General features: G+C 41.5%; 1 protein-coding gene across 1 annotated transcript; it reads left to right on the top strand.

The window, feature by feature from the left end:
- The first annotated feature begins 10,034 nt into the window (after positions 1-10,034).
- LOC107318468 (olfactory receptor 10AC1-like) lies at positions 10,035-14,495 on the top strand. Its single transcript, XM_085536791.1, has one exon. It carries the CDS (start codon positions 13,327-13,329, stop codon positions 14,326-14,328), a length of 1,002 nt encoding a protein of 333 aa, XP_085392917.1. The 5' UTR covers positions 10,035-13,326; the 3' UTR covers positions 14,329-14,495.
- The last annotated feature ends 5,986 nt before the right edge of the window (positions 14,496-20,481 follow it).

Here is a 20,481-nt window from a genome sequence, read left to right as displayed (position 1 = left end):
TCTATATACTAACATTATTCTAAACTGTAAGGTGCTAGGGGACAGTAACAGAATACCACCCCTTTTGGGACTGTATTCTTCCCATGACTTGGTTGTTAAACAAGTGTGTGAAGGCCTCATTATGCCTGCAGGTGGAACCTCGGCATTAAAACCACCTCAGTGACAGAGGAACGCTGCTTTAGGTAAATTCTATATTTAGGTAGCCAATTATTAGCATCCTGCGCTATTACAAAATAAGACAAGCAAGTGTATTTATTTGTCATCTGGCTCACTGGCAGACAAGATCTGACCTTGAGCCTAGTTTTCATATTTGGTTGTTACCTAAACCAGCCTGAACTTGTTTTGTGGTTGGTTCTACCTGTGAAATATGCATTCTTTTTAACACATCTCTGAGTTTAGGTTATCTGCAGGGTGCTTTGCAGGCTTTACAGGCCAGACATGTTCAAGATTTCCCTCCCAAGGCAGTGACTGAGACACTCTTATTACTTACCCAAGGGAGCCCTGAAGGGCAGTGAGCATATCAAATTTGGGATGATGGCTTCAATGGTGGTGTTGAATGTGCTCCTATATGGCAGTGCAACATGGTGGACAGGTCTCAATATTTATAATCCAAGACCGTATGAATTCCTAATATTCCCCATCCTGTATTTTTCCTCAACAACCTTGATAGAAATAAAGATCATAGAATCAGACAATCTTAAAATGGTTTGACTTGGGAGGTACCTTAAAGATGGTCCAGCTTCAATTCCCCTGCCATGATCAGAAACACCTTCTGCTAAACCAGCTTGCTCAAAGCCCCATCCAACCTGGCCTTGAATGCTTTACACTTTAAGAGAAGAGCAGGTCCAAGATTGCCTTTGGAACTGGAATGGGTCCAGAGGAGGACCATGAAGATTATCAAAGGGCTAGAGTACCTCCACCACGTAGACAGGCTGATGCAGTTTGGCTTGCTCAGCCTGGGAAGAGAAGGCTTAGGGGAAACCTCATTGCTGCCTTCCAGTGCTTAAAGGGAGCTAATAAGCGGGAGGGAAATAAACTTTTCAGACAGGTATATAGTGATACGACAAGGGGACATGGTTTTAAACTAAAAGGCAGGAAATTTAGTTTAGATATCAGGGGGAAAATTTTCACTGAGAGGGTGATGAGATGATGGAATAGGTTGTCCAGGGAAGTTGTGGGTGCCCATCCCTGGGGGTGTTCAAGGCCAGGTAGACAGAAACCCTGAGCAGCCTGATCTAGTACCTGATTTAGTGGTTAACAACCCTGCCTGCAGAAGAGAGGTTATAAATAGATGAACTTTGAGGTCCCTTCCATTCCACATCCACAGCTTCTTTGGATAAACCTGTTCTAGTGCCTCACCATATCCTGAGTAAAGAATTTGTAATTATCTAATCTAATTCTACCCTCTTTCAATTTAAAACTGTTATCCTTTGTCTAATCACTCCACACTATAGTAATGAATCATTCCCCATCCTTCTTGTAGTCTCCTTTTGGTTCTGGAACATCTTTCTGGAGCCCTCTCTTTAGGCTGAGCTACTCCAGCTCTCTCAGCCTGTCTTCAGAGGGGAGGTTCTCCATCCTTCTGATCCTCTTTGTGGCCCTCCTCTGGACCTGCTCTAACAAATCCATGTCTTGCTTTTGCTGGGGTCCCCAAAACTGAATGCAGTGTTCCAAGTGGGTTCTCATGAGGGCAGAGTAGACAGGGAGAATCACCACTCATCACTAGTCTCCACCTAGACATAGAGTTAGACCAGCCAGTTTCTGATTCCCTTAACAGTCCATCCATCCAATCCATGTTTCTTCAAGTTAGAGAAAAGGATGTTGTGTGGGACAGTGACAAAAGCTTAAAACAAACCAAGGTGGATGTCATCAGTTGGTCTTCCCTTGTCCACCAATGCTGTAACTCTGTTGTAGAAGGCCACCAATTTAGGCATGAATCACCCTTTGTGGAGCTATATTGGCTGTCCTACATCACTGTGGAGGACATATGCCTTATGCCTTATGTTTTCCATATACTTTAGCATGCTTTCCAGAAGGATCTGCTCTGGGATCTTCCCACATACAGAGGTGAGACTCATCTGTAGTACCCTGTGGGTCTTTTTTTTTTTTACCATTTTAATAAATGTTTTCCCTTGTCCAGTCACTGGGGACTTTGCCAGAATGCTCTGTCTTTTCAAATAACATGGATATTTTTTTAGCAACTTTATATGCCATTTCCCTCAGGTCTCGAGGATGTTTATACCTTCAGATTCTTCAAATACTCTTGAAACTGATCATCCGCAGTCAGCAGATCTCAGGTCCCCCACTCCCTTGACATTCTGTTACTCAGGAGGTATGGTAAAAGCAAATGACTGTGAAGACAGGACAAAAGGCGAGTACCCCAACCTTTCCTAAGTCAGCTGTAGCCAGGTGCCCTGTCTTGCTTCTCAAGGATAGTGCAGTTTCTTTTATCTTCCTTTGCTGTCTGATGTATCTGTAGAAACCCTTTCTGTTATACTTCACATTCCTGATCTGATCCCTAAACTTCTGGGCCATATCCCTATAATCTTCCCAGGATGTTATGTCCCTGCCTCCAACGTCTACGCACTATCTATTCTTGTTTTATTTTGATTAAGAGGTTCTGATCCAACCATGATGGTCTCCTACCTCCCTTGCCTGATTTCTTGCATGTTGTAACTGAGAACTCTTGTGCTCCCAAAAAAAGTCTTTAAATATCTCCCAGGTCTTTTCTGCTTCTTTATCTCTGAGGGCAATTTCCCAGGGCATCCAACCCACCAGTTTCTTAAACAGATGAAAGTCTGGCTGTGAGCCATCCTTTGTTCCTCTCTCCTATTCAAGTCACAGCATTACTAAACACAACTAAGTTGATCAGCTCCATCCTGATCTGGATTTACTTATACTGAAGTTGACATGAATGAGACTAATGATATTGTTTATTCTGATTTGGACTTAATCTGTCCCTGTAGTTTATCTATCTCCCCTCAGAGTCTGCAAGTTCATTAGAACAAACTAACTAACTAAAAAAAGAAACAAAACGACCAAAAACAGTCAAACAGAACAAAACAACATATCTCAAAACATGTCTAAATACAATTCTGTAATTAACTATGTGATTAATTCCATTTGGTAATTCAACAGATGCAAGAACAGGTGCTTGTTCTCAGAGCAGAATAGAAGACACCTGAGTCTTTTGAAAAGTCATAACTAGACAGAGGTTGGTAAAAAGACACTGGGCTGAATCCTGAATGCTCATGCTAGAGAAGAAACTACAACAGATTTTATAGGATGCTGTCTTCTGCAAAAGAGAATTCCAATATGACTCAAACTATGCAATCAACAGAGGACACATCACACTTGATCAAACTGCTCTCTGTGTTCATTAAAGGATGTTCACCTCAGTTTTCTAGAGAAGCAGCACTGAAAATAGTTTCACAAAAGAGATTGTTTAATTCCTGAGATGCAAGCCCGAAATTCACAGATTAAAGAGACATCGTACAGTTTGAGTTTTTATAGAATGCACCTAAAGGACTGTCAGTTCTTGACAGGCACTGTGAAGCACGGACAGGATTCCGAATGGCACAGCCCATCAGAGAGCTATCTCTGCATACCACTCAAAGGGTAGAATTACTTGGTATTTCACATCTTGTGTCACTGTACTGTGTAGGTTGGCCAAAGTCCTGTCATGACAGGCTGAGGTCAGTGGTGTCCTCATCCCCATAAATAACCAGTGACATCACAGACTCACACAAACAGAGGTAAAGGGTGAAATAAGAATGTAAGTGCTGCATAATCTGAAAAATGATGTTGTGCTAGACACCAGCTGGAGCATGAACTGAACAACAGCTCATCATGAGCATCAGATTCAGAGGGGTTTGAAAGGACTGAGCATGGGTCTAAGGAGTTACCAGCTCTCTCTGTGAACTTGGACTCACCCTTGGATGGTCTGTGGAAGACCTACCCTTCAGCAGGAACATTCCAGCTTCTAGGTGCCAGGGAAGATGAGATTCAACCTGGTGCAGCTCCAGCATGGTGACAACATTCCAAGGAAAACCAATACCAAAGAGACGGCTCAAAGAACATGAGTGAGTCTGATAATACATGCATCCAAGTTGTTTGGAGAAAGGCCCGAAAGAATCCGTCAGTTATAATTACCTATCTAGCTGGAGTAGAGTACTAAATAGACTATTCTTTTCTTTTATTTTTTTACTTTTACTTTCTTTTTTTCCTTCATCTTTTTGCTTGATTTACATTTGACAAAATGGTGTCTGGCATGGAAGTGTGTATGAAGCAAAGGTGTGTCACTGAATTCCTCCATGCAGAAAAGATCGCACCCACTGACACTTATTGGTGCTTGCTGGAGAATGGGTCACCTCTGCAGGTGTAGATCTTTACGAATGTGTCCTGAAGGCTGTAGTTCATTGCTGGTGTAAAATGACTGTTACTGAACAGGAGCCCTTCCCTGCTGCTGCCCTGAGCCCTGTCAGAGGCCCTGCTGATGATATGAGCCCTACCAAAGAACATGTTGCTGCTTCCTTGTTCAGAAGCCATGTAGATGTGGTGCTTAGCAACATGGTTTAGTGCTAGACTTGGCAGTGCAGGGAAAACGGTTGAATATGATGATCTTAGAGATCTTTTCCAACCTAAAATTATCCTACGATTCTGTAGCTCTCAGCCCTGGCATCAGGATCTTGCCAGTGTCAAGAGAGTTTTGACTGTGCTTCTCTACCACCAAAAGGAGAAGGGGAATTTGACTCTTGATTAACATTTGCTCTACTTGAGCAAAACTCTGCAATAATTGAGCAGATTTTTTTTTTACAGATCTGTCTATTGTACTGTCATTGTGTTAACAAGATGTCAAAGATTGTTCTTAAGCAAAAATGATGTGATCTGAATTTCACTATATTCTTGGATAAAGCTATCGGCTGATGAGTGGATGTGACAAGAATGTAAAGAACTGGTGATAAAACAGGTCCCATTCAACAGCAGCAGCTGGAAGGAAAGCACATTGAGATACCCTCTGTGTGAGAAGCTGGAGCTGTAAGGAAAACTAGGAGTTCATTTGTTACTGTTTTATTATTATTATTATTATTATTATTATTATTATTATTATTATTATTATTATTATTATTATAATATTTTTATTTTTAATTATTTTCACTTTCATTCTATTTCCCATTCATTAGCCTGGAAGAATATCTGAGTAGTTCGCTTGGTTTGTTGCTCAAGCTGTCATAAGATCCTCAGGATATGTTTCCTAATTAGGGAAAAGCAGATTTTGCTAATAAGAAATGTTACTGAGTATGTAGAAAGTTCTTCTCAGTGTTTGAATAAGTACAGGACTGAATGAAAGAGATGCATGAAAACATGGCCTCAGAAACATTAGGGACACCAGTAACAATAGGCTTTATTTCTCCCATCCAAGGCCTAGTTCTGCTGCACTAGTAAGCAAATATGTAAATATGAGCTAGGTCTCTTACAAAATGTGCATTTGCCCGCAGTTTCCCTGCCCAGGAAGATGTTCAGGACATTGACAGCCTAAGGATGTTTGCTAGCACTATAATACAAGGTCCCACAGGAGTTTCCAGAGAGCCTTGCTGAGCATGTCAGCTGTTATTGCCAGGTTTTCACAGGGCCTCCTGAAGGTGACAAGGTCTTGATCTTGTTTGTCATGTGTTTACAGTGAAGGTTCAGTGTCATCTCGCTTGCCAATTATTTGTGGTGGTGGAATCCCAGTAGTAAATGGAATGAAATGAGTTGTGAAGCCGCCTGATCTAGATTGCCTGCTCAGCGCATGACTAATGCTGCCCTTTTCTTCCTCTGCACAGCTCATGTTTTTGTTACGCTGCTTTGTGTCTCCTTTCAGATGAGGTCTTTGGTCACCCATAGAACAAAGTGAAAAAGCTAAATACATGGCACATCTCTAAATAAGTTTCCCAGCAAGGAATCCTAGTGTTGCATGGCTTGAGTTTGTATTGACAGTTAGCTGAACTCTCACTGAGACATTGTATTTTTTGCACTTAAGTATAGAGTAATGTCATGAACACAGGAAGGTAATAATAGAAGTAGATAAAGTATAAAGCATATATTGTGTGAAATGACAAACTGATGCTAAGGAATGCTGAAGTTAAGAGCTGGATGGCTGTTTGTCTGAGCATTTGCTCCCTTGCTATCCAGTCCAACAATCTGCTAGCCATGCGTGGTTTCTGAAACGTAGGTTTTGTTCACCATTAGTAACAGATTGCTTTTATCTTTCACCTTTTCTAGCCAGTTTACTTGAAATACAGCTTGCAATAACCTCATCCTACAGTGCTGGAATGAATTCATTGGAGAATGAACTCATGGAGTCCTCATTGCTCTCTATAACCTCCTGAAGGGAGGTCGTAGTGAGCTGGGGGTTGGCCTTTTCTCTTGTGTAAACTAGAGGGAATGGTTTTAAGCTGCGCCAGGGGAGACTCAGGCTGGACACTAGGAAGTATTACTTCTCAGAAAGGGTAGTCAGGCATTGCAATGCACTGCCCAGGGGGGTGGAGGAATCAATGACCATGGGAGTGTTCAAGAAACATTTGGATGTTGTGTTGATGAATATGATTTAGCCAGGAAGTATTGGTAATGGTTGGATTAGATGATCTTCTAGGTCTTTTCCAACCTTGATAATTCTATGTTTCTGTTGATGTTTTGGGATAACATTTGTCTCATATTTATATTCCTTGCTACCTTGAAAATGATCGTTTTAGAGATAAAGATGTAAACATTAAGCTAGATGGCCAGATATGAGACTGAAGGAGGAGGAGGAAATGGCAATAGCCTGGGTACACTGAGGATGGAGTGTGTGCAAAATCAGACTGGGATGGTATCATCTGTGGAAAACTTTATAGAAGAACGAGTTTTTCTGCCATCCCTTCCAGGAGCTGCAGTTGCTTCAGACCAAATTAAGGAAAAACAAATGATGTCCCCAGATGGAGTGTCTCAGCCACTGCCACCCTAAGGAAAAGCACAGGTGGAACAGCCCCTCATTTATCATTGCACTGGGAACAAGAAGAGACAACAAATACAAGACTTTCCGAAGTCAACATCAGTGAATTTCTGTGAGGTCCCAGAGTGCTGTGATCCATGTCCCAAGAGCAGCTGGGCACTGTTGAGCTTCTTCAAAGACTGTGGGAGATGCAGATACTTCTTTCCCTTCCAGATGAGCCCCTCAGGCTACAGGTTATCATCAGGCTCTCAAAACAGCTACAACAACAATTTAATTAAATCTGCAGAGACACCCACAAAGTTGTCCAAATTAATCTGAAACTAACTTCCAGCAGTGGTACGAGTTGTACTTGCAAGATATACTCTCTGAAAGGTCAACAGCTTGTTTTGAACAACTGGGAAAGACTTCAAGAGTTGAGATGGAGGTGATGTGATGTATGTACCCCTTTCAAATGACTGGGGAGTGCTTTTGCACTTCCTAATGTCCCATTGGTCCAGCTCCCCCTTTTTCATCCCCTACCCAATATTTCTTAGGTCCTTTTGAGCGTACTAGCATATTTTTTTTACTCTGGTCTGGCTTTGGTTACTAATATGCATCTATTTCATTCTTGTTCTCTTGCCCTATAGCAATATGAGGCCATGCCATTCTGTGTCACCGAGTCCTGTCAGTTTAGTCTCATGCAATCATCTTGTTGAGGACCGGACTGACTTTTTAGGTGTGGTAGAGTGGTTACAGTGTGAGACCTTATGTGGGTACCTGTCACACGGTGAGAGGCAAAGTTGAATAGGACATCTAACAGGCAGGTCAAGTTTTTCAGAATTAATGAAGGGTAATGGCTTCCCCTGAAGGGTTGAGAAAGGCTGATGGCATTTGTAGAGATGCCTTCACAAAGACAAATAGATGACCCGGAAAACTGAAATCCCAGAATAATCATGAAACTAGTTCTCAATCAGATAAAAAGCCCTTAGATCTGTCTTCAGGATGTCACCCTTCTTTAGTTCCTTCACTTTCTTTTTCATCTTAACCACCAAGAGCTTAACTTAATATCTTCCAGGGCCTGGAAAGGTTAATTTTCAGTCTGCTTGCTATTTTCAAACATTTTCACTTGCTGTTTTCAGTTTAAGTATTTTCATCCTCTCTTTCTTTTTACGTTTGCATTTTCTTTCTCCAGTTTTACAGCAGTTTTTTTGTGACTTCATGTTTTTCCAACTACAAAAAGATTGCATGTTGGAGATAGCGTTAAATGATATATTCAACCAGTTTCTTAGCAGAGGTGTAGGACGGTGCTGTTGCTGGGCTGGAGTATGAATAAGTAGAATGAAGTGAAGGAGATGCCCCACCCTAAACAAACCGAGGGGAGAAGTCAGCTGCCCAGCTCCTCCTCCTCCTTCACACCCCTTGTTTTTCTCTCACAAAGCTCTGGAATATTGAACAAGCTTCTGAAGTCTAAGTCTTTGCTTTCTACAACAGTATAATCTCCATAGAGGATCAATGATGGAATGTTTTGTGTGCAAAGATCTCCTAGGTGGTTTGTGATGTCAGACACCTTGGTTATTTCTTATATTAAAACTGTGTCAAGATTGTTTGCATGGCATCGTTCAGAAGTCCAAGTCTCAGTCAGGTTCTCCTACTGCAGGCCAGGGTCTTGGGAAGCTGCTCTTGATGCTAGAGATGGCTATCAGGAGGAAAATGCCTGTGCCCAATGGGGAGGAAAATTCACCCTTGTTTGCACATGTATCCTTTACTTTTCAAAAAGTAGCCCCACTACAATCTTTCTTGTGCTCTCTATCCTCTTTTAGCACTGACACTTTACCTCCTGTTGCTCAGGTATTACTTTTGGCCTGCTGACAAATGGCCCATCTATCTGCCATGTCAGAGGCATGCAGCTGGCTGAGCTGGAAGAACCATTTCCTCTGCTGCCACAAGGCTTGTCAGTTCCTCTACTCCAGACCTCCCGGTATCTGGCTTAGCCATTTCCATTTTTGGCCACGTTGCTCCATATTATGCTTAGTTTCCCAGTGATGGTCCCCTGGAAATTTCATTATTGTTCTCATCCTCTTCAGAGAAGGCTGGTGATGATTTGCAGAAGTCGATAGGCAAGTTCAGTATTGCTTTTTTTCTTCCTTTTCTTTTTTCCTGAAGATGAAGGGGAACATCCTCTGATGTTGCAACTGTTGATAGAAACAGATGCAATGTGATTCATTAACCATACCTGGATTCCAAGAAACTCCTAATACAAATCTGGGCTATGGCAGGCAAGTCCCAAAAGCCTTAAAGGCATATAATGAAAAAAAATCACAAACACTGTTACAGAGAGAGTGGGGGAGGAGGGCAAGGCCAAATGACACTAAGGAAGAAGTGCATTCCTCTAACATGCTCCATATTCAAAGCATGCAAACGCTAATGCCGCTTTATTAATCTATTATAAATTTGGCTAAGCTGATGCAATGAAACTGCTGGGAACCTTGAAAAGGAGGAAGTGCGGAGCCACTTTGACATGCATATTCTCTTCCACTCCTGCTAGTCCTTTGTACTGCTGCTGTGTATTCTGGCACTGAGATACACGCCTTGCTCCAGCTAATGCTCCCCTGCTCAGTCAGTGAACCATGTTTGGGAGGCAACGTGTAGGTGTGTGTTGAAACATGATGGGGAGGGGTAAGTTGCATATTAATAAGGGACAGCTTATCTACACACACACAAACTGAAACAATAACTTGCCTTACTTATTTCAGTGTAAGGCTGGGCACTAACTGGAAAAAAAATAGTGCATGTTACTGCTGACTGCATGGTATTGGTTCCTGGGTACACGCTGACTCACTTAGGTTCATTTCCAGTCTAGCAGAAGAAAAAGTCCATCTTTTCCCATCATATGGGAAAGCTGCAACAGACTTGTCAAAATAGTTCCTTGTAATTGTTTTTACGTTGTTGTTGCTAAGGTAGCAGAGCTTCTCATGTGGTTTGGGTTAGAGAAAAGAATAAAGAAACGCCATGCAAATCCCTACATTTTATTTGATATCACAGAGAGAAAATACATATAAATCAATGAGCTGATATTCTGAAATTCTTTTGGAACTTGGTAGAGAGAACAATTTGCTCTGAAAAGTGTTTGACAGAAACAAATCATTCTCTTTAAAGGTTTACTCCCACTTATTTGTCTGATAGGGTTATAAAATATCACCTTCTAGTTGCTAGAGTTCTGTTCTCAGAGGCCTGATGAAGGTGAGAAAAAGTCATAGATTCAAAAAGTTAGATGAAAAGAGACTTCTGGAGGTCCAGTCTTCTCTCTACTCCCAGCACAGCCAGCTCCAGAGGCAGATTAGGTTGCTCCACAGCCTGGTCCAGGCAACTTGTGAACATCCCCAAGCATGAAGATCTCCCAGTCAGACTCACAAGGCAACTGTTCCAATGATCAGCCTTGTGAAGAGAAGCATGTGTTTCCTTTACAGCCCTTTGTGCAAATGTTGTGGCTATTTCACTGTGCCCATCTGAGAGCATTCTGGTTCTGTTTTTTTTCCCAACAACTACCTGAAGTCTTCAGCTATATCCTCTTTTTGCCTTCATTTCACCAAGCTAAACAAATCTTACTCCCTCAGCCTTTGTTTGGATATCACATGCTTAGAATCATAGAATAATAGAATCACAAGGTTGGAAAGGACCTACAAGATCATCCAGCCCAACCATTCTCCTATCACCATTACTACCCTCTGAGCTACTAAATCACATCTCATAGCTTCTCATTCAGACAGTTCTTGAAGACTGCCAGGGATGGCAACTCCACCACCTCCCTGGGCAGCCATTCCAGTGCCTGACCACTCTCTGAAATAAACAGTTTTCCTTTATCTAATATAAATCTCCCCTGGTGCAACTTGTGGCCATTTCCTCGTGTCTTGTTTGTTGCCTGGGAGAAGAGGCCAACCCACTGCTGATCACAGCTTCCCTTCAGGAAGTTGTAGAGTGCTTCTCTTGATTTTGTTTTTATCACCCTTGTATGGAGGACACTGATGAACACTATTCCAGATACTGTTTTTGTGCCAGATGAAGGAGAAGAATCACATAATTTCACTGTGGGTCATTGTGTTGTTAACGCAGGTGCATTCTTAGTTCATGTTCATCTTGCAAAGCTCCCACTGGTCAGTCCCTGCACTGTACTAGAACATGTTTCAATAAGAGTTCTAGCTCATGTCCTGGTAAAAATCTTAAGGTACTATAATTACATGCTTCTGCAAAGCTATGTTAATGAAGATCCTCTTTAGCATTCAAAAATCTTAACATATTCTCTCCTTTCTGCTTACATGAACCTACACAGACCTTATGATTTCAGCATAAATGGCCAGGATTTAGTGTAACAAGGACAATAAATATAAACTGATTATGAGTAATCTCAGTCCAACCCACTGCTAAGCAGTGATTTCATCCGACTCAGTAAGAAAGGATGGATTGTCTAAACTGGTGAAAATTCTGCACATAGTTCCACAGATTGGTTTAAAGCCTTTATATTTGTTTGGAGGAATGGAACTGCCTGTTATTCATGCAGGAGGGCAGAGACAGTAGTGAAGAGGAAAGACAACTACGTTATACTATATATAAGGAAGTCAGCCCTGTGGAAGATAAGAAGTCACGATTCTGAAGTGCTGAAAGAAAACACTGTCTCTAGGGAACACTCAAAGCCAGAGGGTACCCAGACAGGGAGAAATAAAATCTCAGCCCAGACAGAACTGGGCACATCATCAAGAGGAAGAAGTCTGTATTTCCTTATCTTCTAACCCACAGAAGGTATGTTGCCACTGAAGTGTTTCCAAATGAAAGGAAGGGAAACTTGTTTCCTCTCCACTCTTCAGTCTTGTGTTTATTAGAATGTTCTTAGTACCTGGAGTGACGGAACCCCAGTTGGTCTGCACTGTCTGAGTGTACAGTCCTGAGATCATGTTCCCTGTCAAGACCTACTATTTGCATATAGCATCGAGAAACATTTATAGCTGGACTGTTTTGAATAGCTACTGTGTGTGTGTGTGTATTATGCATTATGTATTATTATGTGTATTATTCTTTTATTTTCCCATGAGAACATTTTATGTAATTTTCAACCTTTTTCTTACTTAAAAATTGATGTGGTGGGTTTCTTAAAATTATTTTATGTGAGCAAAACTCTTTAAGGAATCTCTATTTTTATCCCAACTTACAGTAAATCATAGGAAGAATTTGACTTATTCCTTGTAATAAATGTTGCTTTACATGATGCACAAGTGAGCAATGATCACTGTTCATCCACTAGGATGATATGTAATATATTATTATACTGTTCTCTCTGCCCTTACGTTTACTAGAGCTTTACAGTTTCAACAGGTTTTGTAACACTCTACATAACAAGAATTTTCTATTCTTCTTCTGTCATGTGTAGACTCATTTTCTCCTAGCCCAGGATAATAACATTGTATTTTCCTTAGAAAGAATATTACACAAAGTATGTTGCCACAGATGCCTTCTGTTTTTGAATTTGGAAATTGGATTATGTAACTGTGATACCACGAGTCTGAGGTGGGCATAAAGATAAAAGCAGCCAAAATGTTAACTCCAGTTTTGGAATCTTCATGTTGAGTCACTGACATCTTCTGTTTGAAATCTTGTTTCGGTACAAACTGTGAGGCAACTCTGTGATGGAGAAAGAAGGAGTCAGTCAGTGAGGACCTGAAATTCCCATTAATTGGGGTCAGATGTAGAGCAGAAACTCCAGCTTACTGCCTGATTGTCTTTGTACATCCCTGGCATGAATATAGAGAGATGTGATACTGGTGCAAATAGAGAACAAATCTATTTGCTTGGGGGTGGAAGCACCAGAAGGAGCAGTAGCAGAATGTCTGTAAGTAAGGCACCTGGGTGTTGATGGCACTTAGATTAGCAGGTCATCCTAGCACATCTACACATAGTTTCTTGCAGTATTCAGATCAGAATGGAGAGGCAAATGATGATTTTCAAAGGCAGGACAGAATTAAGAGACTATTCAGTGTCAACTCTTAGATACCTAAGACATGTTCAAAAAATACATTTAGTCATCAACATAAGAACAAATCAAAAGAAGTGATCAAGATTCAATGGTTGATATTCCTCATCATCAATCACAAAACAAAGAATCTTGGGCAGATAATTCGGACAAAAATATACTGGTAATTATGAGAAAATGAGTATGAAAGTCTGTGAATTTATGTTTTACACAAAAATCACCTCCCTTCCCATAAGATCTCACAGTGAGCTTTACTACGCTGGCTCTGCACACTTGCAACATAATTTCATATGTGGAACTGGAAACCAGGCATCAGGTCAGATTCAACTATCTCCCTCTGTTTTTCTCCCTGTAGATGCCATGTGAAGGCTGCATGGAGAGGGACAATGAAAGCACTGATGCAACCATAGAGTTCCTCCTTCTTGGCTTCTCTGAGCTGTTCTGTCTGCGAGTTCTCCTCTTCCTTATCTTTCTCATCATCCATTTGGTCACACTGGCAGGGAATATGATGATCTTCATATCTGTGTTTATGGAGCATACTCGTTCTCCCATGCTTTTCTTCCTCTGTCAGCTCTCTCTCATTGAGCTTTGCTACACCTTAGTCATTGTCCCTAAAGCACTCCTCGGCCTGACGGTAATGAAAGGCATCACCATTTCCTTCATAGGCTGTGCAGCCCAGATGTACCTTTTTGTGGGACTCGGTGGAACTGAATGCTTTCTCCTGGCAGCCATGTCCTATGACCGCTACATTGCCATCTGCCAGCCCCTTCACTACACAGTGGTGATGAGCGAGGGGCTCTGTCTTAGGCTGTCCATAGCATGCTGTCTGGGAGGCTTTGCTGTTGCCCTAGGGTTGACGGTGTCTGTTTTCCACTTACCTTTTTGTCAGTCACATCACATCAACCACTTCTTCTGTGATGTCCCTGCAGTGCTGCACCTGGCCTGCATACACAGCTACACCGCCGAGCTTCCCCTGCTGGCTGCCTGCGTGCTCCTTCTGCTACTTCCCTTCCTCCTGATCCTGACCTCTTATGTGTGTATTGCTGCTGTTTTGCTACGTATCACTTCCTCCTTCAGAAGAGGCAAGGCCTTTTCCACCTGCTTTTCACACTTGGCCATCACCTTGCTACACTACGGGTGTGCCTCCTTCATGTACATTCGTCCTAAGTCCAGTTACTCACCAGCTCGAGACAAGATGGTTTCTCTAGTCTACACCAATATTACTCCATTACTATACCCCCTTATTTATAGCTTGAGGAACAAGGAAATCAGAGGAGTCCTAAGGAAAATGTTGAGGAGAAAGAGAATAACTCAGCTGAACTGGGGTATTACCAGGGCTGTTACATGTGTGAACTAAATTTTAGGAGGCCAAATGTTCTTGTTGGAAATGCAGCCCTGTAACTGGGCTAGGCCAAGATTATCTATAGACTTCACTGCAGTAAATATCCAGGCAGAACACAACATGCACTGATGTATTCTTGACAAAATGACATCTCAGCCTCCAAAGAAAAAAGGAAGAAGGAAAAGGAACAACAACAACAAAAGCCTTTAACGTAACACTGCTTAAAGGGAAAAGCTGTACCAATTTGTGAGTAAAAAGAATTCTCATCAGTTTATGGTATCACTTCTGTGACCACATATATACCCATACTTACATACCCAGTTATCTATCTCAGCATGCTCAGAAGATCAGCGCAGAATTATGTAACGCTGCTGACTTGTTTTCTTTACTTTCCTATGAAGATGCAAGTAGATACTGGAAACTGGGAACTCAATAAATATTTTTAGTCTGGTAAGTTTTCCAGCACAAAAATCACGAAGGACAATATTAGGAGGTTACAGAAAGAAATACTGTGCTATAAAAGAAATGGAAATGAAGCCATGTTTTGCTCCAAATTCAGCAGAAGGTTGCACTTCTAACATTCCATCACAAGCAAAAAGATCATTAGTATAATCTCATCTTACTTTGAATTATTCTAGGTAATGAAAATGAAAGTGCCACTGATTTGACAGGAGTTTGACTTTCCTATGAGTGTCTTACGGGAAAAACATTTCCCTTTATAGGGAGACGCTTCAGGTTTAGACTGTTCCCATGGTAACACAAAGACTCAGATGCAGGTCTTATCATGTAACTTTTATCAGGAAAGACTGCATCATGTAAATAAGGATGCCTGAGGACTGTTAAAATCTATCGGCATAAATCTTACATAAATCTAACAATACTGCCGCTGCAGCTACTGTTGTTTCTGTGCCAAAACCAGTGAGAATTCTAGCATATGCTGCAATGCAGCAGATATAAGAACCTGAAACGTGCACAGCAATGTTACTGTCTGTGTTTAGAATCACAGAACCATCAAGGTTGGAAAAGACCTCCAAGATCACCTAGTCCAACCACCCACCTACTACATTGGTAGTAGGTAGTAGAAACTATTGAGTTTCCCAATAAACCACACCCATTAGTATAACATCTAAACATTACTTGAACAGCCCCAGGGACAGTGATGCCACCACCTCCTTGGGCAGCCTGTTCCGGCACCCGACCATTCTTTCAGGGAAGAAACTTTTCATAATATCCAGTGTACATGTAAGCAGGACAGGACGATTTAGACAAATGTGAAAATACTAGTTTTGTTCAAGAACAGTGATAAGAAAAGCAACTTCAATATTTTATTTAATACTTTACTACCCTGTGGCACTTCAGAGCACCAAACAGACATTGTGACTCAGATCTTACATATGAAATTATTGAGAGAAAAAAAAGGACTTGCTTTTACTTCTCTGTCTAATTCAAGGGTAATTGAGCAGCCGCCTACACTCTGATCTCTGCCCTAGAAGACTGGGAGAGCAGATTGATATTTGCTTTCTCTGGGCTACAATCATTAAATATTATGGTAAGTGGATTTGACCAGCAAAGAAAGCTGGCCCTGTAACTGAATAACTTGACTTAGGCTCCTCTGACAAAAGAGAAAAGTGAAATTTAAAACTCACATTAAAAGCTATCCTCAAGTTGGCAGTCGGGTCAGGCTAATATATTAACATAGAATATTGGCTCTCATGTCTTTGAATATCCAGCTACAGCTGTGAGGAAAAAATTAGCAACACCGTTTTGAATGATCAGTGTTGTAGTGGACATTTTAAATCATCGGCCAGGTCTTCCAGAAATGAGAAGAGTCCCAATAAAAACACATTACTTACTAATGGATAAACACTTTAGAAGTATGTTAGAGAAGTACTTTGCATCAAATACTATTAAGGGATTTAAAGATGGTAAATAACTGTAAGAAGCATGGGACAAAACTGATGTCTAAAATCCAAATTCTCTTAAGTCAAAGCAGGCTTTGAAGCTAATCCTGCTGAGAGCAGTGGGCTGGGCTAGAGATCTCCAGAGGTCCTTTCTTAGGTTAATTAAAGCAGAGATTTCTACCCTGCCTTTCAGAAGGTACTGACATGCTCATATACATGGCAAGAAAAATAAGGAGCAGAAAGACAATGTGGTTTAAATAGAACTTTGGTAGAGGCTCTCACATCTTTATGGCTGTTGCAAGGTTGGGATAAGAAGAGATCTAAGTATTGTCTGCTTCTAATTGTTAGAGATTAGCAAGAGTTGTTCCTCGTGGATAGTTATTTGTCAGGGGTACTTCAGCAGACCTGACCTTACTGTACAGATAGGGATGATGCTCCTGAGAGGGATGCCATGACTGAAATAGCAGCCATATTAGACTCCTATCCCTGCAGTTCTGAGTTCATCCTATGCCCACACCACGGTATACATGGCCATAAAAAACAATATTCATCTTTGCAGTTACTTTTGTCAACGCTGCCCTGAGCAAGGTGCTAGATGAGAACACAGATCTCATCAGTTGTTTGGCAGCAGAACTCAGCCTGTGGGCACTCAGCCTGCACAGCTTGCAAAATCTCATTAGTGTTGTCCTTGTGCTCAAGAATGAAAAGGATTTGGAAGATGATGGCAAAGATGTCGAGAAACGTTCAAGGCACTCAAGGTCCAGTATCTTCAGTGGTGCATACCAAAGAGGTACCTCTACTCAGAAAACACTTTGGAGATATATCCTGTATGCTACCTGCCATTACCAGTGATGATGACAGGTCTTTTCAGTGTAGTGAAACCAGTGAAAAACATGCTTCTCCCCCTCGCCCCCAATCCATCACCGGACAAAACTGCTTATATCACTCTTAGGCTACACGTAGTCCCGATGGGTGGAGTGGGTTCCTCTCATGTCCTTTTGCAGCACCTTCAGGCAGACGGGATTTCCAGGGCTCCGCATCCATTCGACCACCAGAGGGAGCAGAACTGGGATGTGGAGGTAGCCGTTTTTAAAGATGATTTCTGGTGGAGGAAAAAATGAAATAAAATAACAGTAGTAATAGATAAGAATGGAAATACACTACTGTACTAATTCAGTCTTCAGATAGGGCATCAATATGGAAACACCTGTAAGTATGTTGTTGATGAACAAGTAACTGAACATTTATGATGGGATGCTGACTGAGCTTTTAGTCTGGGTTCAGTCCTTCCCATTGGGAAGCTTTCTCTGTAAGGCGAAGAACCCATGTACAGCTCCCCTCCCATTTCATCTGGAACCCAGGTAAGGAGTTTTCTACATTCCTGGTGACAGGAACATACGATTGTTCATCTAATAGTGACCGGAGAATCACAAAAGATTGAAGTGGAAAATTATTCCTGGAGGTCTCCATCTCAAACACCTACTCACAGAAAGGTTAACACCAAATCTGTATCAGGTTGCTCAGGATCCTGTTCCCTCAAATCCTATACATCTCCAATGGTGTTCATCTCCTGATATGTGATGAAGGGTGAGGGAGTGACCCCTGAGCAATAAAAATCAAAACCCAACCTGCACACTATTGCTATCAAAACCCAGATCTAGGCACTACCTCTGCCAGCTTCATTCATTCCCCTGCCTTTGTCTTTCTTCTCAGGGGAGAAAGATGACTACTGTGACTCCTTCTGCAGTCAAGTGCACAGATTCCTAAGTTAGGCTCACTTTGTGGTCAAGAAAGGTTTCTTGTGTTCCATCATAGGAATGTAAAATATCTGTTTAAAAGTGCCCTGTTTAAAAGATGCAGATAGTGGCTAAAAGGGATGAATCAGATGTCACAGAACAAGGGTCTGGTTCCTTCTACCAAATATTTCTCCAGGGCAAGTTTCTCCCTTGTACTAAAGTATGGCTTGTTGCAAAATGAGTCTGGGACACCACGGAGCTCTATGCCTCTTACTGACAGCTGGTTCAAAATGTACAGTTTCAAAAATACCAATGCTAAAGGCTGAAAGATGTAAGGATGCTTCGTTAGCTTGGGAAATAATATAAACTGAGGAACTCGAGATTATTTCTAGGTTCAGTTTTGTTCATGATCTGGAGGGATGTGGTGAAATTTACAGCTCTTTCCAAAATGTGAGGAGTAGCAAACAGTAAAAAATTCATTAGAAACGTATCAAAGAGTTCTGTCTGAACTGTGTTTCAAAAGAAGCACGTCCCAGCTCTGTCTTGGTAGTGCCTTTTTATTGTCCCAACAGCAAATCAAGACAAGACCTGGCGCATACCATTCCCCCTCTCTTCCCTCACCACAAGTTCTCATTTCTGTAGGAGGAAAGCCCAGGTGTGTTGTGTATTAGTATTTTCCAGGTAGATACCAAATCTCAGTGATACATGAAACAAGATACGGGGAAACAGAAGGAAAAAAATACGCTCTGCCATTCCAAAATACTCAGGAGGCGTAGAAACAGAGGATGAGCTTCAATCTGAAGCACCAGAAATGTGGTGCTCAGTGAGAAAGCATAACTGTGAAAAGGTTGTGGAGATGTAAAGATAAAAGCTTTCCTGGAATTAAGTTTTTGTTTGCTTGTTTGTTTGTTTGTTTGTTTTCACGAGTCAGTCAGGGAATCAGCTTCCTCCAGCAGTCTGCAAAGAAGATTCAACCTTCAGATGAATAAGTAAAAGCATCCTGTCAATGCAACACTTAGTGGAAAATTCACATGCAGTCCTTCAGCTTTAATGGGTACAGCCTCCGGGTAGATTCCTTCTTTTTTCCCTTTGGACCTGCAGTTTAGTGCAGAGGACGCACAGCAAAGCTATGCAGCAGAGCTTTTACAGATACCAACACATTTCCAGGAACTTGTGTTTTCCTACCTTTTGAATTTTCCCTTGATTACAGATTTGCTGCAGATCCAGATCTTGCTGTGACATCAGATGAAACAAGGAAACATGGAAAAAAAGGTGAAAGAAAATAGTTCTAGGGTACCTTCTCTGCTTGTTCCTTGTAAATCTATCGCTGCGTATTCCCAGCAGCTTAGATCAAATGTCCTTGATTATGTGCTGTCTAAAGAGACATAGAGTATCCCCGTGCTCCTCACACCAGAACTTTGGCACTTTAGTGGTTTACAGATGCAAACCTTGGTAGCCCAAAAGAAATGAATGTAAAGCCATAAAACTGATTTATTTTTTCCCCCCATATAAACGATACGAGCTCCTGAGCAGCCCTAGAGCCTTATCTTCCAGCTGCAAATGGTTCTTTCCTACTTCATATCTACATGGGCCTCACCTATTCTGTCCCACCACAAAGGAGAAGTTATAGGTCCACCTGCCTCACTGCTACATCACAAACTGGAGAAGGCATAATACTTTACAAATGAAATCTGAAATCAATATATTCTGTCCATGCAAACTTAAGGTATGGGTTGTAGACAGGGAAACATTTTTGTGGTGAAGTGGGGAAGGGGTGGGCATGAAAATTTGAGACTTAGCACTGTAGGATGAGAAAAAACACTTTAGTTAGCATTTAATTGGAATAAATTTGTGCATTGCATTAAATTTAAAGCTTAGCACTATGCCTGTTTTCCCTGAAAGGATCACAGATTTCTCTCACCTGTGTTTGAAACTCCTGAGACAGATCTTGATTTTCTAAAAGACATGGTTATAGAATCACAGACTCATCAGAGAAAGATTTAGGAGCAAGGGACCTCAGGAAGTCTGTAGTACCAGTATCAGCTCACAGCAGGCCTGATTCCAGAGCTATTTTGGATTGTTTAAGGCTGAGCACTGCTAAGCCTGGAACATCTCCAAGGTCCTCCAGTTTCTCTAGGCAACCTGACAAAGTTCTTTCTTCAATCTTCTTTAAGGAGAAGGAAGAAGAGAGCAGGAAGAATGCAGCCTTACAGCAATGGCAGAAATATAACCATTTATATTTTATAGGGAGGGGTGTAATAGCTGTAGATGAGTGGGAGTAACGTCCTAGAGATGAAAGAACATCAAAATGGTAGAAGAGATACCACAAAAGGAAGTTATTTCATATTTATGTCCCTCAGGTAGGAAACTAAAAATCACATGAGGTCTCATACATAGCGAGAGTCCTCCCAGCTCAGCTGCTTTCTCAGCCTTGTTTTTGTATTGAAAAATCAGGCATCATCATCCATGCTGGGGAGTTTACAAGCATGAAGGCAGCGATTTTTCCAGATGGTGTTGTATGGCTGTCACAT

This window comes from Coturnix japonica, chromosome 1, assembly GCF_054131305.1.
Source record: "Coturnix japonica strain WE chromosome 1, WE-NBRP24, whole genome shotgun sequence".
NCBI classification, from domain to species: Eukaryota; Metazoa; Chordata; class Aves; order Galliformes; family Phasianidae; genus Coturnix; species Coturnix japonica.
This window is presented reverse-complemented; position numbering and strand designations above follow the sequence as displayed.

What these genes read in the sequence shown, in the direction of transcription:
- LOC107318468 (XM_085536791.1), top strand. Translation starts at nt 13,327, where the DNA reads ATGCCATGTGAAGGCTGCATGGAGAGGGACAATGAAAGCACTGATGCA.